Raw genomic sequence first — 27,302 nt, 5'->3', positions numbered from 1 at the left:
ACTGCTCTGCTAAAAAGCAAGGGACATTTCAAGCCCATAACCACTGTTGGCTCCTATATGTCACTGTTTCCCAATCTGTGCTATAGCTACCATGGGGCACAGAAAAGGTCTACGTAGGTGGAAATCCAAGGTTTTCCTGGCAGTTATCAAGATACTGACCTTGTTCAATCACCATATCCTCTTGCAAAGATGACATGCCACCTCTTAACTTCTTTATTTGCCACAAATTGTTCATCTGTGGCCTTTTAGTTGCAGCTAGTAATGACTTTGGGTACGCAAGTAGTAACTTATTAACGGCTGAAATCCTTTCACTTAGCTTAGTAACTTGCACTATAGTAGCCCAAAAAAATCAGTGGGGATTTGGTGAGTCAAATCCTCCATAAATTTCATTGAGTCAAGGACTTACTTTAGCTGCAAATTACTCCTAACCACAGACCCAACTGCCAAATATCAAAAGAGATTATAAAACCTTATGAAAGACTTCCCTGGGAATATATGTGGCCAAATTCTGGCTGACACACCACAAGAACCTGATCCAGCCACCTGCTACCAAAAATACACCAACTGGCAATCTAGGTAGACCCATTGTATTAAGCATCAACATCAACACTGTTGCCTGTCTTGATACTTGAGCTTCATCCTCAAACCATATCCTACCAATGCAAGTAGCTACGTAGGAGACACTACAGACCTTTGAAAGAAAGTGCAATCTATTTATGACCACCTTGACAACTCCATCTTAGCCACGATGGGTGTAGATGCTCTCTATCCCACACAGAGACAGACTACAGGTCATTAGGAATACAATTCAAAATGAGGACACAGCCCACCTAGTCACTACCTTCCTTGACTTTCTGCTGACACATATCTATTTCAGATTTGACTACAAAATCTACAATATGCAAATACAGTGGTGCCTCGCTAGACGATTGCTTCTTCAAAGTGCACAATTCAAAGTGCTGGGTCTAACCTGTAAAGCTCTAAAAGGCTTGGGGCCAAGCTATCTCAACGACTGTGCCTCCCATTATTAACCTGCATGGGGGTTAAGATAACCAGGAGTGGCCTTTCTCTTGTTCCACCACCCTCACAGATGGTGGGGACACAGGACAGGATGTTCTCTGTGGCTGCTCCCAAATTTGGGGACTCTCTCCCAGAGGAGGCCAGGCTGGCCTCATCTCTACTGTCTTTTCTTTTCAGGAAAACTGACTGCCTGAGTGGGGTGTTTTAATGGATGGATGTACTGTACTCTTTTTTCCTAGGTGTAGTACTCACATGGCAGCAACAAGACACTGAAAACAACCCACAGGAGGCCTGTATCTACGACAAGGGGGGGCACCCTCCTGAAATTTTGGGGTATTCAGGTTTGTAGCTTGAGATGCCCCTGTGTAGTGCCTCAACTAGTTCTGGAAAGCACCAAGTGCTTGATAGTCAGAAACAGCTTATCCAGGCACCCTTCTAAAAGTGTAAAACTAATGCAAGTGTATGTCTGTTTTACGACCCTTTAATTTCTTTTTATAATCCTCAGTTCAGTGCCAAGGTGCCTGCTGCTGGTGCTGCTATAAGTTCCTTCTCTATCCCAGAGACAGGGTGTTAGCCCAAAGCATAGGTGTCAAAAGGGAAGCAAAATTTGCCCTCTGGTTTTAATAAAGAGCAATCTGCAGCCTACACCTCAATATTTTAGCTAAGAACCAACAACTGATTAGACAGTGCATTCATCACTTGAAGTTTCAGGCAGGCACAGCATCTAACACTTTTATTGTCCTGATGAATAGATTTATAATTGGCAGCAGGCCTGGTCCCAAGGATTTCCACACTTCTCCAAGACTTTCCATGAGTTTGCCTAGCTAGCCAGTTCTCCTTTCGGAGAGATTGCATGGAGCTTACAGTTACATAGTTATACTAAACAGATAGTAAGAACTGAACAGCATGTCAATCAAGATTTTTTTGGAACCCTGAAGGTATTTAGGTAGCTGGGCGGATGGTTTTGCATATTAAGACTGATACATATCAGTCACCTAGAATAAATACCCAAAATGAGAAAGGTGTGTAGTTCTGAGATCTCAAACTGACATTAAGTTCAGGTCAGTTCAACAGAATTTGTGTTCAGCTGCAACTGCACCTACTTCCCATTATTTCACAACCTTCCTGGTTTATTTCACTGAAATCAGTCCAGTGAGTTCTATAGCCAGCTTTTCAAACTGAAATCCTGGAATCTATATAATCAGACCAGAGCCAGAACTTGGAAGCAATTGCTTACGAATAAATTCTTACTTATAGGTCATAGTCAACAGTCACGCAAAGGGTTACCACTAATTCCTCCCCACCTGTCCACTGCTCTTATTGCTCTCTATGTGTGAAGGACTGCAGTCTGAAGAGGTCAGCGTTCTTGATGTGTGCAGCATGTCCATGAGATTTAAGTGGATTTTTCAGGGTTTCTAACTGCATTGAGAGCATCTACACAGAACAGAGGCACCCCTTTTTAGACTGTCATTTTTCCGCACTTGGAAAGCAAGGAAGAGCTAGGGAAGTTAGCACGTTTTCCTCCTCATGTGTTGATTCTCACCCTTCTGTGAATGGATGAAATGAGTTATGATTAACTCCCTTTTCCACCAAGTAATGCATAATTATAATCACAATTATAACTTTTACCCCCTTTGTACTGCAACAATAACTCAGTTTAGCTGCTTTCACAGTTATGGGGTATAGCCCCACGGCCCACCTACTCGCCCAGGCTGTGTATTGAGCTCTGTTATGGTTGGTGAGGCAATATGAGGTAGCTGGGAGAAGAGTGCATTATTTTGCACCATAGGCCATTGGCTTGTAGCACTCAGATTTTTTAAAAGAAGTACCAATTTTAGTTACCTTTGAGAGCCAGAAAAGTGTTTTTTAAATTGTAACTATAATTATAAACAACTACAATTGAGACTCTGAAATTATATACCACTAATGAATTACTTGTTGAAAGTACATTTTGCCCAAAGCCAGACTCCACGATAGTCCATCAAAATGCCGTTACTTTTTGTGGTCTAGGATTCTTGAAATGGCTCTTCTCCATTCCAACAGCAGAAAGTTTGGATAGTAAATAAAGCTCTCTTGGGGATGAGTGCCACAAATTGAGGCTTTGCTCTAAAACCAAGCCACAAAACAAATTTCTACCCTTAAGTAATTTATCTTTTTAATTGCTTTAAAAATATCCTTTGCCCTTTTTTCCCTCCCATCAGGTCAACTAAATGCAGCTTACAAAACTCAAGACTTCCAACTCAGGCTATCCAGCTTACAATAGTAGAACATAAAGCAAGCATAAAGGGGGCAGCATTAAAACAACAAGCTCAGTGAATGTTCAGTCCAAAACCTTATTGTGCAATCATGTAAAAGAGTATTATGTTGAGACTGCACAAGAAAGGAATTCTAAGAAGGAGGGGGGGAAGCATGAAAGCTTAACCACTCAGCCAAACCTTCTGGAGTCCTAAATAATACGCTAACATCTGAGGAATAAAGCATATGAGTGATGCTTTTGGAATAACCCGAAAGCATAATAGAGTACATATCCCTGAAAATTCTCGCAATTCTGCCATGGAAGGACAGCCACACAGAAATTGGGAGGTTTCACTGCCTACCATTTGCTTCAGTTTGGTCTGAATTATTTGTATTACAAATCGTAACCAATTTGCTTCAAATCAATTTGTAGCCCGTCCAATTTGATTTGTATCCAAATAGTTTGAAGTATTTGTATTTGTCTGAATTCCCTTGTCCTCTCAAAAGAAGAAAATAAAGAATTCTGGCCAGGAACTGAAGGAGTGCCCTCAGCTACGGCTCAACCATCAGTGTGAAACGGAAGTTCTCACTAGTTGCTTTTCCTCCTTCATCTACCTGCCCAGCTCCTGCCCTTCCATTAATGCATGCAAAATTAGATGGACATTGTTTCCCAGTCATCAGCCAACCTGGACCATTTGAAATGAAGGCTGGTACTCTAGATTTTTACTCTCCAAAGGGCCAAAGCAAAATGCAGTGCTTTGGAGAGTCCCAATTCAATTTGATCGCAGGTCCAGGCTTCTTTGCTTCACATCAGGCTAGTCCAGGTTAGACCAATATCCATGTTTTGCTTCTTTTTCTGAATAAATTCTGAATCTGAGGAACGTGCCTAGCTTACACTATTTGTATGTTTCACATACAAATTCTGTTCCTTACAGTATCAGCACCTGCCACATTTGTACCAAATCATTAACTGTACCCTAACCCATGCTGTGACTATCAGAAGCTGAGGAAATAGCAAATTTATAATACAGTAACATAGAATAATCATTCCCACATTCTTACTCACTACACAACAGTGACACAGGAATTATTATATAGAACAAAAGTGAACCATGACATGGACTTGTTCGCAATTTATCCTGATCATTCTAGGGACCAAACTAGATGCAATAATTAATTGTTATGGATACAGGGCTTGGTGCTAGGTAAATACTGTAGGGAAGCTTGAGTAATCTTGGAGCCGTGGAAATGAACAGAAGAACTTATATCTTTTTTTTCTTTCCTGGCATATCCTTCAAAAAATACCTTCTCTGAAGCTATTGTTTGGATCTCAAGGGAAGCCTTTGTTCCCGGTAGGAATGTTCCCTAACAAACAGATAGGAGCTCCAGAAAGCTGGTTCTTATTGGGACCAGATCAGGAAGTGAAACTTCTCTCCCCTACCTTGCATGGCCCAAGGCTGCTTAGGCTTCCCCCTGCCTGCTATTATATTATGAAAGTCTGCATATTGCATATTAATTGATTCAATTAACATCACATCTCGTTTGGCCCTAGGGTACACTACTTTTAAGCAGAGTGTATGTGCAACATTAGAACTGGATATGGAAACACTAATTGGTTCAAAATTGGGAAAGGAGTACGACAAGGCTGTATATTGTCTCCCTGCTTATTTAACTTATATGCAGAATACATCATGCAAAAGGCCGGACTGGAGGAATCCCAATCCAGAATTAAGATTGCTGGAAGAAATATCAACAACCTCAGATATGCAAATGATACCACTCTGATGGCAGAAAGTGAGAAGGAATTAAGGAACCTTGCAATGAGGGTGAAAGAGGAGAGTGCAAAAAAATGATCTGAAGCTCAACATCAAAAAAACTAAGATCATGACCACTGGTCCCATCACCTCCTGGCAAACAGAAGGAGAGGATATGGAGGTAGTGACAGATTTTACTTTCTTGGGCTCCATGATCACTGCAGATGGTGACAGCAGCCCCGAAATTAAAAGACGCCTGTTTCTTGGGAGGAAAGTGATGACAAACCTCAACAGCATCTTAAAAAGCAGACACATCACCTTGTCAGCAAAAGTCCGAATAGTCAAAGCTATGGTTTTTCCTGTAGTGATGTACGGAAGTGAGAACTGGACCATTAAGTAAGCTGACCGTCGAAAAATTGATGCTTTTGAATTGTGGTGCTGGAGGAGGCTCTTGAGAGTCCCCTGGACTGCAAGGAGAACAAATCTATCCATTCTGAAGGAAATCAACCCTGAGTGCTCACTGGAAGGACAGATCCTGAAGCTGAGGCTCCAATACTTTGGCCATCTCATGAGAAGAGAAGACTCCCGGGAAAAGACCCTGATGTTAGGAAAGTGTGAAGGCAGGAGGAGAAGGGGACGACAGAGGATGAGATGGCTGGACAATGTCATTGAAGCTACCAACATGAATTTGACCCAACTCTGGGAGGCAGTGGAAGACAGGAGGGCCTGGCGTGCTCTGGTCCACGGGGTCACGAAGAGTTGCACGTGACTAAATGACTAAACAACAACAACATGTGCAACATGTCTCAATGCAGAGAATTGCACTTGGTTCTCAGAGGTTCTTCCAACACTATGACTTTCCAATTTCATAGAGGTCCCCACAATCAGCTTTTCTTCAGAATAGTTTTTTTGCATTTTTTTCTTTTACATCTCCACAATTTGTTACCGGGGGGGGGGGGGGAGGACAGGAAATCAAGGAGGTAGCTACATTAGTCTGTGGTAAAAAGATCAATAAGGAATCCAGTGGCACATTTAAGGCTTCCAAAGTTTATTTAAGATCAACTTCTGTGGACTGCAGCTTTGTGTCTGAAGAAGCAGGACTGAAACCCACAAATGTTTATGTCATATAAAATGAGTTAGTTTCAAAGGTGCCACAAGACTTTTTATTTGTTTAAGGTTCTCTTGTATTTTTTTTTAAGAGTGAAGCCTCCTATAATCCTCTAAAAATCTGTTGCTATGATTTGAGAAGCCCATTTCCACAGATCACCAAAATCATAGTCATTGTCACCATCTCAGAATTGCAGAGCTGGAAGAGATTCCAAGGACCATCGAATCCAGCCCCTGTCAAGGAGAGAAAGTGAGAATCTAACTCCCGGACCCAGTGACCAAAAATCACTGAGCTATCAAGCAAAGTCTCATAGGGAAGAGGAGGCTCTCCCTTGTACACAGCTGCACTTCACATGTACAGAACAACAATAATGAAAGACATAGCAGACATTGTCTACACCCTCCTGTTTCCTCTCCTGGCATGGACAGCTTATAACCTAGACAGCACTAGAGTACTGTAAGGCAACACTCCAACTAAGGAAGGTCCCATTGATCTGACAAGGAGCTAGTCACACAGAACTGGGCAGATACCAGTTAAGAGTTTCTCACACATAAATATGGGACAGGAAATTGACCAGTGTGTACAAAAAAAAAGATATAGGAAAAAAGTGGCCCATTGTCCTTACCCAGACACCCCTTGGGTTCTCCAAACTCCATGCAGAGCTGACAATACATTCCCACTTGCATTTCTGGAACCAGTCTGTAAAGAAGACATATGCACACACATATATATAAACACACAAGGCTGTGTCAAACTTTAAAAGAGTAACCATGTTAGTCTGTTTCAGTACATAGGACAAAACCGAAAACATGGCATTACCTTAGAAACTTATTTCAGTATGACCTTTTGTAGATTACAAACTACTTCCTCTGGCACCATGGTCTGAAATATTTAGCCCCAGTTTTACACAAAAGTATACATTATGTGATGTGGGGACTCAGTGATGCTAGATAGAAAGTGAAACTTCAAAGTGACATCAGGTTATCAACACCAATCCTGAACTTTGAGAGTGTACATTAAACAGACATCCTGGCACAGCTAGAGTGGTTAGCTAGCTATCTAGCATAGGTTGTTCCTGGATGAGGAAGCAGTTTGTATTTTTTTCTGAATCAACTTATGATTCTGTGACCAGAATCAGTAACTTTATGCACAGAAAACCAGTAGTATTAGCACACAAGAAAACAAAGAATCCTCAGTCTTTAATTCTTTAAGCACCCTCTGGAATTCGTGGATGAAACCTGTCTAATCTGTTTTTCTCCCTCTCCCTAGTCTTCCTTGGCAAAATACCGCCCCGCCCCCTGCATAATAGTCCCTTTCAGATCAGCTTTTGTTCATAGGCATGGCCATGACGTTGCTGGGTTTGGAGGTCAGTGACCAATCGCTGTTGCCCAGCTTCTGCAGTTTTGTGAGCCCCCCGCCCCTAATTTCCAAAGGCCTTGATCCCAAATCCATCCAAGGTTAGCTGCCAGCACTGGCTATGGGCTTGGCTGACACTGATGGAATGTATACTTTACAAGGTTGTGGAAGGTTAGACCAAGGTAACCCTACCCCTTGGTGTAATGTAGGATTTATAGGCCTACTGGGAAGGCCTGTGTGGATGGCTATAAGGAAGGTCTTCTTTATGCACTCATGCTCCTAGACTTCTTTGCCACCCTATAGGTAGGAACGCTGTTCGCGAGGTCATAAGAAAAATTCTCACAAGGAGCTGGAATTTATGGAATGTTTCCATCATTTGGTGTCATTTCACTGATGAGCCCAAAACAGATCCTCTGCTCCAGGCCCAGTTGTGGTCCTGCTACTTTACCCCATCACTATGGTCTCACCTCTTTATTTCTAGGGTGGGGTGGTGGAGTGCAAGATCCTTGTTCACATTATGGTTTGTGTATATTCTGGGAAGTGCAACACTATGATTATTGCTCTAATCAGCCTTTTAAAAAAGATTGCTTCATTAGATACTGTGGTGTAGACTGAAAGACTTGGGTTTGAATTCCAATTTAATGTAGCTTTGGATAAACCATCATTTCTCAAATCTCTTATTTCCCATCCAATATAAATACTAACAATAAAATGAGTGCACTGATGTGAAAGATTAGGGAAAGAGATTACTAGCCCCAAGTTAAAAGAATGAACCGAATTATAAATCTACATTACCAGATGAAAGGAAGCATCAAACTCAGTAGCTCGGGGGGGGGGGGGGGAGCAGCAGCTGAGTGGAGAAATGAACTGAGAGGTGATAGGCGAAAGCCAGGAATATCGGCACCAGAATTATAGACACAGACACCCCAAATATAAAATGTAAGTAAAGAAACCATTAGAAGGTGCTGGATTCAATTTTGTGGCTACCAGACAAAACCCGACAGCTATTAACCTGCAAACCTGTCAATCAGCCCCACACCATTCTTGGAGTGCTTACCTTAGCCAGCATAATTCTTGTCTTGGCTACATCCAGAGGGGTGGTGACTGCAGCTGCAAATCCACCTGAGCGTATAAAAATGCCGAATACAAGTAACACTTTGTTTGTTCAATATGCATGCTGCATAGCCCCAGAGTTCCCACAGCTTCTGCCAAAACCACTTCATTATTAATTCTTACAGCTTGTTTCTCACTTCAGAATCTAGGTTGCTTTGTGTGAAGCCAGAATCATGTCGGGCTTTGGTAAGGAGCACAAAAAAATAAATAAACGCCAGGGCATTTTTTTTTCCAAAAAAGAGAAATGTTTTGGAAAAGTAACATGCCCTTTATAAGAATCACCTGTCTTTCAAGCCTGGCATCAATTTTTGCCCAAGTAGGCTTCTCTTTATTTAGAATTCCCCAATACACGTGAGTTTTGTCCGGTGTCCTAAAGGCACGACTTTCTTGAACCCCCTCTTACCAGGCCAGACTACCAGTGACCAATAAACCCCACTGTTAGATGGGTCTGGTTTGCAGCAGCTCCCTGAGATTCTGGAGAAAATGGACTCTTTCCCATCACACGTTACTGATGATTTTCACTTGGAGATGGGGACATGGGTCCCTCCAGATGATGGATTGTAATTCCCCACTGGCTGGAGCTGATGGGAGTTGCAGCATAATCTGGAAGGTCACATGCCTCCTCCCCCATTTTAACTGGAAACACTGGAAAATGAAATCGGGACCATCTGTGTACAGAGCATGTACTCTATGTCTGATTTATAGTCCCATGGCTGCATTATGTTCACCCCTGGCAGGAGACAACCCTCACTCCACCTCTCGCTACTCAGTTTAGCTAATGCAGAGCTCCCCCCCCCCCAATCTGAGTCCAGCCTCTGCTTACAAAGACACAAAAGAGTATCAGCTATAATCAGCGCAAACAGAAAAGGAGTGACATTTCTCAACATTTGAGAAATGAGCCGGGAGCCAGGTAAACTAAACTCCCTAAAGTCTGACACATGGTATTTCCTGGCCACAGGCCTCGGAAAGCTGCTCTGACAACACTGAGTAAGGCTTGGCTGAAACAAAGCTGTCAACAACCGAATGTGTTTAGACAAGACCAACAATGGAGCTGATCCTTCAGGGTAGGACCCATGCAGCTGGAAGGGAGGTGTGAACTTCCAAGAATAGAGAAGCACCTGCAGCATTCAGAGGCACTATCCTTTCTGCCACAGTCATCCAACACTGGAGCCAATCACGCAACCACGGCAGAAGCTGCACAGAGGTCGGGAACATGGAGGTTCCATCCAAAATACTCTGGCATTCTTCCCTAGCTGCTGCGTCTGCTGGGAAACGGGAGCTCAGATTCTCTGTTCTGGTACCTTCTAATGCTAGTATCGGGTTCATGTTACCCAGTCTATGGATCCTTAAGCATTCAGCTATGTTAGAGGAGCTAACAGGCAGTTCAGTACCGTCTAAAGCAGGGGCTGAGAATATGTGGCTCTACAGATGTTGTTCAACTGTTGCGGCAGCCAGGCCTGGTAGGACTGGCTGTTCACCAGTGCTGCGAGGACCACACATTCTGAAGCTTTCGTATCTTGTACAGTAGTGCCTCGCTTAATGATGATAATCCGTTCCAGGAAAATCACCGTTAAGCAAAAACATCATAAAGCGAGGGAAAAAACCCATTGAAAAGCATTGAAACCCGTTCAATGCATTCCAATGGGGTAAAAACTCACCATCCAGCAAAGATCCTCCATACAGCGGCCATTTTCGCTGCCTGTATAGTGAGGAATCCGTCCCTAAACAGAGCGGGGAGCCATTTTAATTACCCGGTGGCCATTCTGAAACCGCCGTTTGAAAATCAGCTGTTTGAAAAACGTTGTTTTGCAAAGAATCAGTTCCTGAAGCAGGGAATCGATCATCGCAAAGCGAAATTCCCCCATTTAGACCATCGTTTTGCGATCGCAAAAAGATTTTTGTTATGCGGATTCGTCATAATGTGGGGAAATCGTAAAGCGAGGCACCACTGTATAGAAAGAATCTAAGTCCTACCAGAGCAGAATAAGCTACATTTTTCCAAGGACATTTAAAAGTAACAGCCTTCTGTTACTATAATTATCATTTGCCTGTCAAATGTTATAATCATTTTGGTGAATTAATGCAGGGAGGAACAAGGCATTAAGGAAAGGCACTAAATGCTTATCATTATTCATAGTATGTCAGATGTTTACAGACCGATAATCCATGGCAAGTACATACAGTGGTGCCTCACATAGCGACGTTAATCAGTGCAGCAAAAATCACTGCAAAGCGATTTCATCACTATGTGATTTTAAAAAGCCCATAGGGATGTATTGAAACCCCTTCAATGTGTTCCTATGGGCTTAAAACTGACCTTTAAGCAAAGATCCTCCATACGGCGGCCATTTTCGCTGCCCGGTAAGCGAGGAATCCGTCTCTAAACACAGCGGGTGGCCATTTTTTTTAACCTGGCAGCCATTTTGGATCAGCTGTTAGAAAATCATCGCTTTGCAACAATTGGTAAGCAAAACAGGGTACCGATCATCGCAAAGCTATTTTTCCCCATTTAAAACATCGCAATGCGATCGCAAAAGCGATTGCAAAATGTTCATCAGTATGTGATTTCATCGTTAAATGGGGCGCCCATTAAGCGAGGCACCACTGTATTTGTAACTGGACATGGTGACGGAGAGAATACAAATTCTCAGTAACTACTATGATATCTCTGTGTTTCAACTACATCTTCAATGTCCCCATAGTGGTGCATGTATCATGGATACTGGCTCTCGCTGCTATCTGCAAGAAATTTTCCTATATAAATGTGTTTAGAACCACCATATATATCCACGCCCTCTATCCAGTTGTCGTTCACCCCTTTTATTGTGTTTCCTGAGAGTCCTTGCAATTTTTATTCAGACTGCTCAATCTAGAGGGTCTGTTCAGAGAGCACTTAGTTAGCAGAATGAACAGCAATGGCACTCTTAAAGTCACCTCTCGGTGGGGTCAGGAGGGGTCAAGAAAGAGATGTTAGTAGCTGAAGGCTCAGAAATTGCTAAGAGGAGGAAGACAAGAAGTGGCGAATCTAACTCTTTGGGAGGGGCAACAGGACAGTGAGATATAATGAATGAAATGACAGGTACAGTTTACTCTTACTTCCGGAATGCCCCTACTGGCATCCATGGCGAGAGGTGGAAAACAAGTGATGCTGTGGAAGATTCTTCCAATACGACGACTTATATTTATAATGACTAGAGATAGATACGAATTGCTGGTTCAGTGGTTCAGCACAGTTGAATAGCTGATCCATGCTTTGGCATCCCACCCCCTCGGCGGCAGTGCCTGTAGGAAGGAAGCAGGGTGGGGTGATGCGGCAGAGTGGGCGCCTGCTGGAGGGGGCGGGCACCAAACTGCGGATCAGCTGTTCAGCTGAAAACCAAACCACATCGAACTGCCAAACCAGCAGTTTGGTTCATATCAATCTCTAATCATGACCTATCAATCTATTAATTCTAGCCACTTTTCAATTCATTAAAGGACTATGATTTTGATACTTTCACTGGTGTATGTGAGTGCTTAATTGTGCACATATACAGAGAAAGAGAATGTGTGCACATTGAGGCAAGACCATTAATGCAAGATGGTGATTATTATACCGAGGAAGGCCTAGCAAGTTACTCTGACTCTCAAAGAGTCTGCCACTCGAGTCTGCCTTGAAAGAGAGGCTTACATAGACCCAACAAAAAAAAACCCTGATTTTCAGGATGAAGGCAAAACTCACCTGCTTCCAAATGAGCTTTAGGGTAAAACTCTGTGCTGCATCTAAGTTAACTGCTATGAGTACTGTTAGCGTCCTTATAAATTATGCTTCACATATTGTTCATGATTTTTCACTTACTGCTATCATAAGCTGCAATGAACGATCATGTGGAATGTATTCAGGAGAAAAACTGATATTTATTATCTTGAAATAATACAAACTTTGAAGTTTTTAGGCCATAATAATAATAAGAATATATCCAAATAAAATGGCACCAATCTCTACGTACAAATCTATCAATCCAGCTCACTCAAAGCTTGATTAACACTTTCCATCAGTTTGGTTTCACTCAAGCTAGCTTCTTTGGAGAGTTCAAACCATCACAAAAAAATACTCTCATTTATATCTTAGTCGGTTGAATCACTTTATGACAGTGCTAATCATGAAACCTGTCTGCTTCATCTCAACAAGACAGCAGTGCTTTTATGAGGACTTGGATATTCAAGCACTTCGAAGTCTGGCCACGACAACCAAGAAGCTTCTAGCACAGTACTTCCTGACCTTGCTTGCTCAGATGTTCTTGAACTACAACTCACAAATATTCTGACCTGCATAGCTATTAATGAAGGCTTCTTGAAGTTTTAGTCCCAGGACATCTGGGGACCCAAGGTTGGGAACTATGGGTCTAACACCACTTGCATTTCTGACACCAGTTAGTTTTTTTGCCGAACTTAAAGAAACTCTGTGTCCTTTGCACGTGACATCCCTTTTTCCCCGCTTAAAAAGATCCACAAAGAAAAAGAATAGCAGTGCCACCACTGTGATCCATCTGTGGTTCCTGACCCACCAGCTGAAGAATGGAATGTCCTCTCAAAGGATGCCTCCTCCAACTGCAAGCTTTAAAAAAAACTCACAAGTGTGTTTTAATTCATCTGTCCAGTGTTGTTGCTCTACTGATGCTGGAGGTGTTAGTTATATTTCAGAAGTATTCTTAGACATCACTATTTGTACAATGTTAATGTTACATTAATGTGTTCTTATTTTCACAGTTGCATTTTGTTTGCTGCCTGAGGTGGGCTTTGTCCAAGAAGATGGCTCAGAAACATTTAAATCTAAATAAACAATGAACGGATCTGTGGATCCTAGCTCGTCAACTCACAAATAAGCCAGGATTTACAAACCAGAAACAAATTCTAATTTGTGATCCTGAATTGCAAGGGGAGAGACAAACCAGGATTTCCTGTTTAAGCAATTCACTGAACAGAACAGATCAAACTTTTAAGCTGTTCTGAGGGGGAGTGAGCAGGCTGTACATTTCAGCATGTTGTTTATTCACACTGTGGATTATTAAACCTGGATTCGCTGGTGAAAATAGTGCTCCAATTGGGCTATTAGATAAAGTCTTAGCTTAGAAAAGTGTATAAATATACCCTGGCCGTCCTGGTTGTGAGAACTGCATGGCTCTGAGAGAGATGGGGTGCTTTGCTGTTTCTTCTATGGCAATAAGACCAATTTCCCCAAATAAAATATTGCTTAACATATCAAGGTATTAGGGACTGAGTTCTTCCAGTTAGAGTAGATCAACTGGAACATACAATTATGACAGAGCTGCAGCAGTACCAAAAGATAACTAAAAGAATCACAGGGCTGAACAGAAGACGAGGAAAGCAATGAGAGGTTAAAAAAGCAAGCGCCCGTCAAAGGAGCATGTAGCAAAATCAGAGCCAAGGTCAGACTACATGTTCCAAGAGGTTCAGCCCAAAGCATTGTCTTGGGAAGTATCTATAAATAGTTGAATTTTCCTCCCAGTTTTCTGGAATCCAGAATGCTCGTTGTAGTCCAAAGTGTAGCCGAGAGACATATTAAAATCTGGAAGTGATTGAGAACTGCCTTTTTAAAAAACAAATAGCTTTGAGTGAACCTGCAGTGGACCCTTCATTATCTTGATTTTACAAGCTGAACCTCCTACACTCATTATTCACATGCAGGCAGACAGAACAAACTACAGAGAGTCATGAGTTGGAGAAATACAGCCAGTGCACATTAAAACAGAATAACTGAGCTCAGAGTTTGTGATACATTAGGGGTGTGCAGATTTGCAGTTTTGGAATACAGTTCTCCAAATTCATGGTGACCATGCTAACTAGGGACTTCCAAAACACAAGTTTCTACGCCTCTGCTACAGATTCTCCAACTGACAAGTATCTAAGGACTAGGAAAAGGGTAGATGAGTAAGTAACGAGGATAAGCAAAAATGGAAGCAAAATGCTGTTTCGTCGACAATTACAGAATGCAACCTACAACAATGCACATTTGTGTTTTCAGACTACATTTCCCAAAACTCCCCAGACTGGGGGACTCCAGGAGCTGTGGTCCAAAAACATGAATATGCACATCTGTAATGCATACACTAAGTCTAACTAGCTTTTTTTTCAGGATTCACCAGTACTGTCAGCCAATTCCATTTAAGGAAATACTGCAAAGGAAATAACATGACAAAATGGTAGTGTTTGGTTTTGGTCCAGGAAAGGGGCAATAGGAGAACTGGCCAAGAAATACCATAAACATGCATTGGTGGATCTGCTTCTTCTCCATGCCAAACACTGCAGAAGAACAAGCTAGGCTACCTCAGCTGTATTCAAACAGCAGAGTCCAACATGTAGTCATGAATTCTGGATTCTCAGCCATGATATCTAATTCAAGGGAGGTACCAATTCAGGAAACAGAACAAACAAGAACGATCTAAATTCTGCCATTAAAGAGGAATTGATTAATGAAGACTTTTCCAATGTGGTACCCTCCAGTTGTGTCAAAATACAACTCTCATTCTCATCAGCCAACATGGTAGTTGCGCACTCATCCTTCATTCAAAGCCTGAGATGGGCAGCTGCATGGAAACCAGTGGGAGCATGGTGTGCTTTACAATTCCCAAGGAAGGGACATGAGGAATTCAAATTACACATTTGCATCATTGGCCATCCAAAGCCTCTGTCACAGGGGTAACAGATTAATCCCAATTTATACTTCCTCCACAAACTTTGGCACTTCACAGTTTCTGATTTTTACTACTCGCCCAGCAGTTCTACATTGAGAAAAACTAATCTCATTTGAGTGACACAATCATTATTGGCTCTAGGATTCAGAAGACCTGGTTTCAGTTCTGACTTGGTGAAAAAAAAAACTCACTGGGTGAGACCTCAGGTCAGTCCTGCTCTGCCTGACTCACCATGAAGAGTTGTTGAGGGAAAAATCAGGAGAGCCACTCAAATAAAACTGAGCAATTTAGAAAGGATGGGATATAAAGACAACAAATACATCAAGAACAGGGCCCATGACTGGAGAACAAGTAGGCCTCTAGATGTTATCATAGTGATGCTCCCATCAGCTCTAGCTAAGATTGCTGATGATAAAGGATGGCGGGTGTTCTGATTCAGCAGCAGTTGGAATGCTGCCTATTTCCCAGAGTTGACATAGTCTTACCTCCTGCAATAAATCATTGCTTACCTACTAAGGAATCTGAATCTCCATGCTCCAGTGCACAACCTATCTCTTTTTGCTCATCTTCCACTAAGCAGAACTGAAAGCTCCCCACCATTTGGCCTGTATGACTGAAAGGACATACACTTTGAGGACTCAGGAACCATAATGTTGGGTTTAAGAATATCCTCACCTGTTGCAGCACAGGGATAAAGCTCATGTAGCCCCTATCGCTAGCATCCTTAAGATTCCCACCGATTATTCAGCAGGATTGTCCAGTCTATAAAAGGAAGATTCCAGTCACAATGGGGTAGCAGAAACATGGAGACTGGGTATTTCATCTGTAATTGTTTAACCAAGTTAGGCCTGGAAGTGCTGTCCTGAGCATCTGTAAAGAGTCAGTCTGAAGAGGAGATTTCATCATTGCCTCAGTACCTTGTATGGGCAAGGAGAGTTTCCAAAAGCAGCCCTGTAAACTTGTCAGAGCTACTTAGAGCCAAAGGGAAACCAAGGCACCGGTCCAAGATTTCTGCACAGAAAGCCTTTGCTCACATTTCATTGTTTGCAATCCTCACTACCAATACATCTTGCCCTGACAAAAGGCTCATGATTAACAAGCCAGCCATGTGTTTCATAGGTAGAAAAGCAGAGAAAGAACAACAGGTTTCAACAAGGCAATGTCTTCAAGTGCATGGGCTAGAGCAAGCATTTAATTTGTTCAAGCATCTTGTGTGTGAGAGAGAGAGAAATAACGAAACAAACATCGATGAGTCTTCAAAGTTTCTTCACTTCCTTAAATAAATAACAAAATACAATCTAGAATGTAGCAGCTTACTGCCTCTGTATCTAGAAGCTCCAGTTGGCTATGCCAGCCCAAGACAGTGCACTGTAGTCCTCTGCTGCAACACACTGGCTATTTGTGGATTTCTGGGCCCAACTCAAAGTGCTGGTCTTGGCCTGAGATCGCACAGCAGAAGAGTGACACATTGCTACTCATACCTATCGGTGAGGACCTCCAGGATGACTGGGAAGCTGCTCCTACTGCCATCAACAATAAATATCTGCCACAAAATTCCTAAGTCTTTATAAATGTTCTAAGAAGTGATGTTTCAGGTTGTATCATTCCATACTTCCCTCCCTTCCTTCTCAACTTGCATCATGCCTTTTAGTTTATAAACCTCAGGGGCGGGGATAGATTCATTCTTAATCTCTGAATGTTAGCTGGGAGACTGAGTGGGGCAAAATTATATAAATAAACAACTAAATAGTTTTCAAAGCCTTAAGCATGTTTCACCAAGTTAGTTGAAAGTCTGCCTCCACCCATATAATCCTGTCCATCTGCTTAGAGTTTCCTAGAGTATCTGCCATTAAGACTGATTAAGCAACAATCCACAAGAGATTTAGAACTGGAATAACTTTTATTGAAGCAGTCTGAAGACAGGGCCTCCGCAGTGATGGCCCCAGTTATCCCTGCTTTTATCAGTGTTTCTAGATAGGTGGGCTCTAAAGACTGTCCTGCTTAGCACCACATTTAACTGAAACAAGTGTTGAAGTACAGTGGTGCCTCGCTTAACAAGCGCTTCATTTAACGACAAATTCGCTTAGCGATGACTTTTTCGGAGCGATCTTGCACTCAGTTTAACGATGTTCCCTATGGGCGATTTTCACATAGCGATGTTTGGGACCATGCTTCGCATAGCGATGACAGTTTGGGTCCCCCTGTTTCGCTTAACGATGGTTTTGACAGCCTCATCTTGGCTGTTTTCTATATGTTTAAAAATGTTTAAAAAATGTTTAGAATGCTTGAAATCATAAGTGCACTTAATAAACCGTTTGTTAAACTAATTTGACTTTGTTCCGACTCTTTTTACATTTGTTGTAATTGTTTTTTTCCCCATTGAGATGCATTGAATAGGTTTCAATGCATTTCAATTGGGGAACCGTGTTTCGCTTAGCGATGTTTCCTATGGCGATTTTCGCTTAAGGACGGCAATCCGTTCCCATTGGAATGGATTATCCGGTTTTCAATGCATTTCAATGGGAAACCGCGTTTTGCTTAGCGATGTTTTCCCATAGCGATGATTTTTTTTGAACCAATTAAAATCATTAAGCGAGGCACCACTGTACTGCACACATTTCTTTTTCTATACTGTACATATTCTTTCTACCATACTCTCTCTATATATAGAGAGAGTATACTGTATATATGCCTTTTTAAAATATACATTGTTTGGGGAGCAAAAACAACTAAACTTTATTTATAACAAATAAAATAAATAAATATGAATGTCAACTTTGCATCACTGGCTAATCTCAGGCAAGGGCTTAAGACCAGAGTAAAACTTTATGGATAGGGTTGCCAGCTGTCAAAGAACTGACCATCTCAGGACAGGGCACCCATCTCCAATCATTCCTAGCTGGCACTGGGGCTCACTGGCTCAGCTTCAAGGTGTTGTGCTTGTGCAATACCAGTGCATAGAAAAATCTAGAGCAAGAGAAAGGACAAACGAGACTGCTGGTGGTTACGTGTATTAGGGCCCACTGTGCCAGTTTGAACAAGAGAGGGAAAAGAGGCTGGCTTTGTACCTCACAAACCTTCATACTGCATCCATCCAAGTGGAAGAAACCAAGACCTAGGAGGAAAAACTGAAAGAACCGGGCATGCTTAGCCTTGAGAAAAGAAGACTGATGGGATATATGATAGCATTTCTCAAATACTTGAAAGGCTGTCTTTCAGAGGAGGGGCAGGATCTGTTCTCAATCAACCCAGAATGCAGGAGACATAATAATAAGTTACAAGAAGCCAGAATATTCTGAAAAACCTCCTAACTGTTAGAGCAGTACGGCAATGGGGGAACCAATTACAATGAGAGGTGTTGACTACTTCAACATTGGAGGCATTCAAGAGAAATTTAGACACCCATCTGTCAGATCTGGTTTCATTTGTATTCCTTATTAAGCAGGGGGTTGGACTCGGTGGCCTTATAGGCCACGTCCAACTCAATTATTCTGTGATTTTGTAATTCTACTCCAGTTTTGATGCTTACGTATAAAGCCCTGAACAGTTTAGGGCCTCAATACTTGGCAGAACGCTTACTCCCACCTAGCTCTACCCGTGTCAACCGCACGAGCCAGGAGGTGAGGCTGAGGAGCCTGATGCCAAGGGAGGCCCGGAAGGAAAAAACAAGGAACCGGGCCTTCTCGGCGGTGGCTCCTCGCCTCTGGAACAATCTGCCTCCGGAGATTCGAGCAGCACCCTCGTTGGGTACCTTTAAAAATCAATTAAAAACGTGTATGTGTAGGCAGGCCTTCCCTTCCAGTTAATCCTTGACCCTCTTCCCTCCTCTTTATTTGATTTATTTTGAATGCTTCCCATCTTGCAGAATTATTTAATTGTATTATAATCTCTTTATAATCTCTTTCTTATATTTGTTATTTTTATGTTGTAAGCCACCTAGAGTGGTCGAAACGACCAGATAGGCGGGGTATAAATAGAATAAAAAAATGGGCTAGCAAGGAGCATTCACAAGCCAAGGGAGTTAGGAAATCTTCTCATAAGGCTGTAGATAAGGCCATGCACCTTAATAGGAATGGCAACATGTATCGCAGCTTCTAGGTCCAATTTGCTAGCTGCCGGAACACCAAAAATATTACATGCATTTTCTCAGCTCTCCACTAGGATAGTAAAAACGGTACTATCCATAGTTAGCTAGGTTTTACCTGTATTCTGGGCACATTTACCCAGATTCCCCTTAAGCTTGTTTTCATAATCACTCTGCCCACTACATCTCTCGACCTTTGCCTGCCTCACCTCTGTGACCTAACCCCCAGCCTTCCTATCTAAGGCAAGGAATGGGATACTGCTGCTGACCTGGAAACCCCACATTTATAAGTCTAATTACTGAATTTCTGACTACTGGAAGTAAATTGAGAATAGATTGTATTTCCAATATTTTGTTGGTTTTTCAGCACATATGTACTTTTACTTTCCTTTCTGGAAAGCTGTCTTTCTTACATCACATTCCACATAAGAGAGAACTGCCCCACAGCTTTTAATTATTGCATAAAGAATATGTGCAGCAACATGGCAAGAAAAGATTAAAACAACATTTCCCACAGGTATTCTTACCACCTGACGTGAACTCTGGCAAACCTAGCTCTTGCATATATGCAGTAGCTGGGAGTGGGTGGGGAGCCAGGAAAACCTACAGGTTAAAAAAAAATCAGGAAGTGGGAGGATCACATAAAGGGAGTGTTTTTTAATGGGCACAAATAGAAGCTTCAATCTTCAGGCCATGCTAGACTGTTTTAGCAACAAATAAAACAAAATAGAAATAATTGTACTGCGGCAGTCTTAAGACTTTTTCCCCCAGTACTGTATGAGCTTTTGTGCATTGCAATCTGCTTCTTCAGACACACCTTTGGACACCTGTGTTTGAAGAAGAGGACTTAAATCCTTGAGAGCTTTCACTGAAATAAATTTGTTAAGTCTCCAAGCTGCCACAACACAAATACAATCTACTCTACTTAATTAGCGTGTCACATTAGTAATAGGTCTTACATGTGTTTATTTAATCTTTGAACTTGAGGGCTGCATTTCTAAGGAGTCAAGGTTGAGAGAAATATATGTAGAAGGTAGTTAAAAGCAGAGCCTCAAGAAGTCCATATTTATTCTTACCTCTACACAATTACTGATGAAATATGATACCACATAGCTATGGGTTCAGCACTTGAGGAGAAGTGCTGAACTTCTCCTCAAGTGAAAGGAGTAAAAGGAGCAGGAGACAATTGGCTTTCCATATGGCAGAAGAGGTCCCACGGACCAAAATCTGAGGCAGGAGAAGGATCACAATTGCTTTTCTAAGAAATCTTCACAAAGATTTCTTAATTTCAAGCTCCCAGCATGGTCACCAAAAGAGCTTCTTGATTGTATGAACATGTACTGTACTTAGGGTATAATCCAGAGCTCAGGCTTCTGGCAATCCAAATTCATCATCATTTGCAACAGCATTATCAGCCACAAGCGGTTCTACAGCCGATGGCTCCTACACAACATGGCTTTTCCAACGATGGCTCCAAACAACCTCTTACCACCAAATTCTCTTGGCTCCAGATTTCACCTATGTTTCACTCCAGGTCTTAAAGGGATTACCACCTCCAAACAGATATCCCACCAGCTGAAGAATTATCACCAGATATACAGCCCACCATTGCATCATTCACTGCAGCAGCATCTTAGAGGGGGAAAGTGGTTACAGGTGCCAGCTCCTCCTCCCTGCCTTTAAGAGCCGCCTGACAGCCAAGGATGGAATGGCTGCAGCTTGTCCCATTGATTACAATTTCAATTATTTGTTAGCAACACAGTTTTCAGAGCCACAGGCCAGGTTCCAATCAGTTTAGTTGCATTGAGAAAATCAGCAGATCCAGCAAGAACCAATTTCAAGACAAGAAGAAAAAAAAATGTTCCCCTTAACTTCCTCCCCATGATCTCTGCAGCACCTGAACCTTCCCAGCTTTCTGGAGCCTATATCAATGGTGTTCAGGAACGGTGGGAACTTGCCTTTTTTTGGACGCCTCTTTCAAAAGCACAGATACTAAAGTGGATCCCTGCCACAGATGCTCTACCACTGACAGGTCAGGATGGCAAGCTTCATAAAAGATGCCAAAAAGGGGATGATATAGAATCACCTAGGAATCTAATTCACTTGAGCAAGAAAGTGAATATTAATGAATATTCATTAAAATCCTATCTGCTAGTGCAGTGGTCCCCAACCTTGGGCCTCCAGATATTCTTGGACTACAACTCCCAGAAGCTTTCACCACCAACTCTGCTGGCCAGGATTTCTGGGAGCTGAAGTCCAAGAACATCTGGAGGCGCAAGGTTGGGGACCACTGTGCTAGGGGGAACAAAGCATCCCAGCTTCTTTAAGAGAAGAAGAAAAAAACGGTAATTTGGCTAGAAACCAAGCTCTACATGATTCGTCTTCGACAGTGTTCTGGAACAGGCAGAACCAGGAAAGAAATCTCAGGAAGCAAAGCAGCTAAGAAGGGCAGAGTAGCTAAAGGATACAAAGCATACAGTGGATTTAACCTGAGGTAACTACAGGTGAAAGAAAAACACCTGTAGTCACAAACATGAATGGATTCAGAATGCCATATATTGATTTCATCCAAACACACAATTCTTTGGTTTTGGCTTCTGGGTGTCATTTTAAAGTTTGCATCTCTTTTATCTTCATTGAACAGATGTTTTGTTCTTCGTGGGCAGATGGATAAAGGGAACAGACTGGAACCAAGAAATACTCTGAGAACTGCTACAGCATCACAGAAACTTTACTTCAATGACTGTAATTTTACAGGCATAGAAAAAAGCTGTGATGACCGTTTCAATTACAAATAATGTTTGTTTTTCCTCTGCCAAGTACACAACATTATGATTAAGAAAGAAAGCATCCAGTAATTTTTCTTGGTTAACATGAAAATCAAAACAGAAGGGCGCGTTTATCTTTTTAATTTTTTTTTCTCTCTCTCTTCTGACCTCTAAAAGGCTTTAAGTAAATTTTGTGGTAAAGCAAAGAACATGAGCAACAAGGGAGTCTTGGATGATTATAATGTTTGAATACACTCTTTGTGGTATTGGCAACGTTGCTGTGATTAAGGGTTGGCTAGCTAGTGGCTTGGGCCTATAAACTTTCATTTTCCTTCCAAAAGACCTGCAACATGGTGATGAATGTATGTGTCTCTCCTTCAACTTATTTATATTTATGTGGGATTTTGTTTCTGAATGCAGTTCTGTCAATTTCGTCTCATGCAGCAACCAATTAGGAAATAAGGAACAATCAGATAACCAAGAATTTCACTACATGCAGATCTTCCCAGCCCTCACTATAGATTGTTCCTCTATTCCAAAATACAGCCGTGCCCCGCTTTACGATTACCCCACATTACAACGAATCCACTTCACGATGACATTTTTGAGATCGCTTTTGCAATCGCAAAACGATGGTCTAAATAGGGTTTTTTCGCTTTGCGATGATCAGTTCCCTGCTTCGGGAACCGATTCTTCGCAAAATGATGTTTTTTTAACAGCTGATCGGTAGTTTTAAAATGGCTGCTGGGTAATTAAAATGGCTCCCCGCTGTGTTTAGGGATGGATTCCGAAAATGGCAGCCTTATGGAGGAACTTCGCTGGACGGTTTTCAATGCGTTTCAATGGGCTTTTTATTTTTGCTTTACGACGTTTTCGCTTAACAGCGATTTTCCTGGAACAGATTATCGCCGTTAAGCGAGACACCACTGTACATTAAAGGGCTGAGTCTGGGAAGGGGATGAAAAGTAGAGGCAGGTGGAAACTCTGGTTGTTGCTAAGCAACCAACAATATACTTTGCAACTATTTCAGAAACTGAAGTGAGATTCTTTTTTCCTGAGCATACTGAGGGGAAAAACGGGCATGCAACCCAATGCCTTCCCACCCACGTTGTCAGGAAAGGCCTGACAAGGAACTGTAATCACATTTTGCTCAATATGCAACAGAATTTCATGATATCAGAAACCTTGATAAGACAACAATACTGAGAGATGGAGCCAGTTTGAGCCTTAGTGATTTAAGTAGAGAGAATAATGCCTACACATTTGTTTCCTTATATCTTTCCAAATTAAAGGGATACTGGCTTTTAGGGTGGTACCATTAAAAATAAAATTGCCTTGTAAATCTTGACTTTTTCACTGAATTGAAAAACTAAATAAAAGCCCACATATACAATGCTACTTAAGAAACAAAAACCACAGCAAGTTATTTTTTCAGTTAAATAAAATACTTTTTTAGTTAAATAAAATAAGTGCCTATCTGGTGAGGGTGATTGTCCTAACAGAAAATCCTCTGAATATTCCTGAATGAACTGTTCAACCAGAAATTGTTCACCTTCCAATGCCTTCACAATGAACATTTGTCAGTAAAATAATCATTCATTTTCTGATATAATTGGAAAACAAACCTGAAAGTTTGTAAGAACAAAAACCAATGGCCAGAATCTTATTACCATATTTTTTGCTCCATAAGACACACTTCCCCCCCAAAAGAAAAAGTGTGGGGAAAGTCTGTGCATCTTATGGGGCGAAGGTGGCGATTTCGCCCCCACTGGCGCCGTGGGGGGAGCCTCCCAAGGGTCCGAGTGAGCCTTCCAGGACCCTTGTGGGGCTCCCCCCACCCCCCGCGGGGCCAGCGGGGGCGAAATTGCCAGCTTCCAGGACCTTTTCTGAGCCTTTCAAGCCTCACAAAAGGTCCTGGAAGCTGGCGATTTCGCCTGTACTGGCGCCGTGGGGTTGAGCCTCCCAAGGGTCCGAGTGAGCCTTCCAGGACCCTTGCGACGCTCCCACCCACCCACCCACGGGGCCAGCGCCACTCCATGGGCCCGGAGGGGGCAAAATCGCCACCTTCTGGGACTCTTTTGAGGCTTGGGAAGCTTCAGAAGAGTCCCTGGAGGTGGTGATTTTGCCCCCTCTGGCCCCATGGGGGGCAGGGTGAGCCTCCAAAGGGTCCTGGAACATACCCTGGAACCTTTGGAGGCTCCCCCACTCCCCCACAGGGCCAGAGGGTCCTAGGGTGTGTTCCATAAGATGGACCTCTCCATAAGGCTCACCAAATTTTAGGAGAAGAAAACAGATTAATTTTTCCCTGTTTTCTTCTCCTAAAAATTTGGTGCGTCTTATGGAGAGGTGCATCTTATGGAGCGAAAAATACGGTACTTATATGAATTGCAGTGGCAAATTGTCAGCACTTAACAAGTCACTTCTTTTATACCTTGCCACATAGCACTCATATGAATTTGTACATGAAAAAGAATACAAACAGTGATTCATTAACTAGTGGCAGTTCATTGCTGTGATTTATGCCACTGCACTTACACTGGTATAAATGACCAGTAGGATTCTGGCCACTATTTTAGATAAATGTATCACTGAATGAATGGTTTAAAAAACATTACATTAAAGCTACAGAGAGCAAGGATGCAACGGGTGGGGGGAGGATGGGGAGGATCCATATAACTAATTCAAGCCTTTTTCAACAGTGATTTAAATTGTAATGACTTAACTGACAATAAGGAAATGGATGACAACAATGTAAGTAGATAATGAAACCAAAAGATTCATAGGTTCAGTAGACTGACAGCTGCAGGTATAGAGATTACAAAATGTGGAACAGAGGGCGAAGTGGAGATTTGGATATAAGTGTAATCAGAGCACAGAATTTAACCATCATGTTAAATTCAATTATAGGGCAAGTAAATATTAAAAAAATGCTAATTCTAGTAAGACAGACTTCCAGCTTAAGTGTGTTGGGGGATGCAGATTTGAGGCCCTCCAGGTCTTTCTGGATTGGAATTCTTTATCAACTAACTTAGGCAACTGTGAAGGCTGGTGGGAGCTGAAATCCAACCACATCTGGACAAGTCACACGCTGCCCACTCCTGAACTAAAGCTGAACTAAAGTAAAGGAAGCACAGACCTTGGGCAGCAACAATAAAGATTTGGGATGATGCAATATCATAGAGCAAAGGACACATGCAGGTAAAGTTGATGTATTTAGAATGTGTTATTATATATAAATGATATGAATACTCTACCGGTTCTATTAAATGGGCCATTAATCATCCATCCCCTTCTATTTTGCACTACATACCATGGAACATACAGTTCCATCCTCATTATAAGGAGAATGTTAATGTTAAAACAGGATCCAGTTTATGGGGGTGGGGGGGTGATCTAAAAATACTATTGCTTCTCCTAGGAGAAATTTGCTTTCTGGTGTGATGGCTTCAGAACCTGACCCTGTACATTTTCTTTCCTTCTGGAAAAAAGATTCTGCCACTCCATCCTCAGCAACAGCAGCCACTAACCTGAGATTCCTATCAGGCCATTAAGCTTTCCCTCCCTGCTCCTTGTCAGACGTGTGGGATGAGCCACTTGTGACATCTTAAAGGAAATTATTTTAAAGCAGGCTGTTATAATCAGGCAAGGTGGCTCTTTAAGAATTCAATTAACGTCCAGCCTGTTTTGCAATAAATCGTCCAAGAGCACGTCCTGCCACTCTTCATTCCAGGGAGAGTGTCCGGAGACTGCCCAGATGTTTCAGCCTCCGGTTCTCCTCCATGGAAAGTTTCCGCCTGGAGGCTGCCGCATTTAGACATTCTGTTCTCTTGACTCTACTTAATCTAGAGGGCTGTCAGAACTGTCACATGAGCAGTGAATCATGGCACACCCCCACCCCCACTGAAAGCCCTCAAGAGGCGCTCAGGGCAGGCAGCTGCACAAACCTGCACCCAAATGGGGTCTCTTCTCAGAGAAGGTTTTACAACTCAACCTTTGGATAATCCCACCGCTTGACTGATAGGGCCTGTTTGTTCAATAACAGAAATTTGTCAAAAACAAATTGGCTGTCTTTCAAACCAACACCCTTGCCCGGGTTCCCCTACCCTCTTCCTTTTCAGCTTTTTTTCTCTCCGGCTTCCCACCCACCCACCTACCCCCCAATCCTGCACCACCCTCAATCCTCCACGCAGCAAGATCCATTTTCTTTGCTCTGAACAAACTGGAATTACACAAGAATGCTGTCCCGTTGCTCGCCTCCATAGATCGGCCCATTTCCTCCTTCCTCCCCTCCTTTTCTTCTTTAGTATTTCCCAGGATAACACATAATCCTTTGCACCTGCAAAAGCTCCGCAGACTGCAGACTGCCAAGAATCCACCACGTGTCCTTGCTTCCATGACCAGAGATCCTGTATTTAAAGAGATAGGAGGGGAAGGAAAGTTAGTCATCAGCCCCATTTCCAACAGGTTCATTAGCTACAGGACGGATGGGAAGCGGAGTTTCAGCTCTCTGCCTGGTATTTTCAATTTATGTAAAAAGTAATTCAACTTCACCCCTCCCCCACTAGCCCAAAGGACTAAACGAGATGGTCTGGCAAAGATAAAAGGAACTGAAAAAGAGTAAGCGTGTTTGCACAGAGTTAAATTACACAGTCATTTCAGCCAGAAACAATGCAATTTTGCAGATACTGCCTGGATCTTTCTCCTCCTGGGAAGATGAAACATTGAAAAAAAACTGAGCAGAACACTGGAAGAATATCAGCCCTGGTTTCCAATCCATAAATACATGCCAATTATATATTCATGTCTAGATACTTCAATATAAAGCAGGGATGAGCAACAACAACAGCACAGTCACTATTACTGAAAGTGGCCTCAACAACTAAGATGTAGGTCGTTGATACATCTATTTTGCAGTTGTGGAAGCATAGTTTGGAATTATTATTTTTTATTTATATAATCTATCTTGGGGACCTGTGTGGTCTGCCAGCATAGTTTGAGACTGGCTAGTTGAACAATAGTTTGCTAAAGAGTTTCTTGTTGTTCATCCCTTCTTTATATTGAAAAATAGGATTGATGAACAATTCTAATCTATCAGGATGAACAACAACCCCTCCAAGATAGCAACACAAGCTTGGGGTTGAGATGTGATTTGAACTTGGGTTAGGAGGC

The 27,302-nt window shown here is 42.3% G+C and overlaps 1 protein-coding gene across 6 annotated transcripts in view; it reads right to left on the bottom strand.

The window, feature by feature from the left end:
* SLC25A26 (solute carrier family 25 member 26) overlaps positions 1-27,302 on the bottom strand; it is a 183,737-nt gene that overhangs the window by 4,280 nt on the left and 152,155 nt on the right. For 2 of the 6 annotated variants that reach the window (XM_072989403.2, XM_072989404.2), the window contains 3 exons: positions 26,470-26,539; positions 8,531-8,595; positions 6,743-6,816 (listed from right to left, as the gene is read on the bottom strand). In XM_072989403.2, coding sequence (XP_072845504.1) covers positions 6,743-6,816; positions 8,531-8,595; positions 26,470-26,539 — 209 coding nt within the window. Of the gene's footprint in view, positions 1-6,742; positions 6,817-8,530; positions 8,596-26,362; positions 26,540-27,302 lie in introns of all 6 variants that reach the window. The other 4 variants (XM_072989401.2, XM_072989402.2, XR_012083472.2 and 1 more) reach the window with 3 other exon arrangements.

The sequence above is a fragment of the Pogona vitticeps genome, chromosome 2, assembly GCF_051106095.1.
Source record: "Pogona vitticeps strain Pit_001003342236 chromosome 2, PviZW2.1, whole genome shotgun sequence".
NCBI classification, from domain to species: domain Eukaryota; kingdom Metazoa; phylum Chordata; class Lepidosauria; order Squamata; family Agamidae; genus Pogona; species Pogona vitticeps.
Note: the sequence above shows the minus strand (reverse complement) of the source record. Positions and strands in the feature narration are given on the sequence as shown.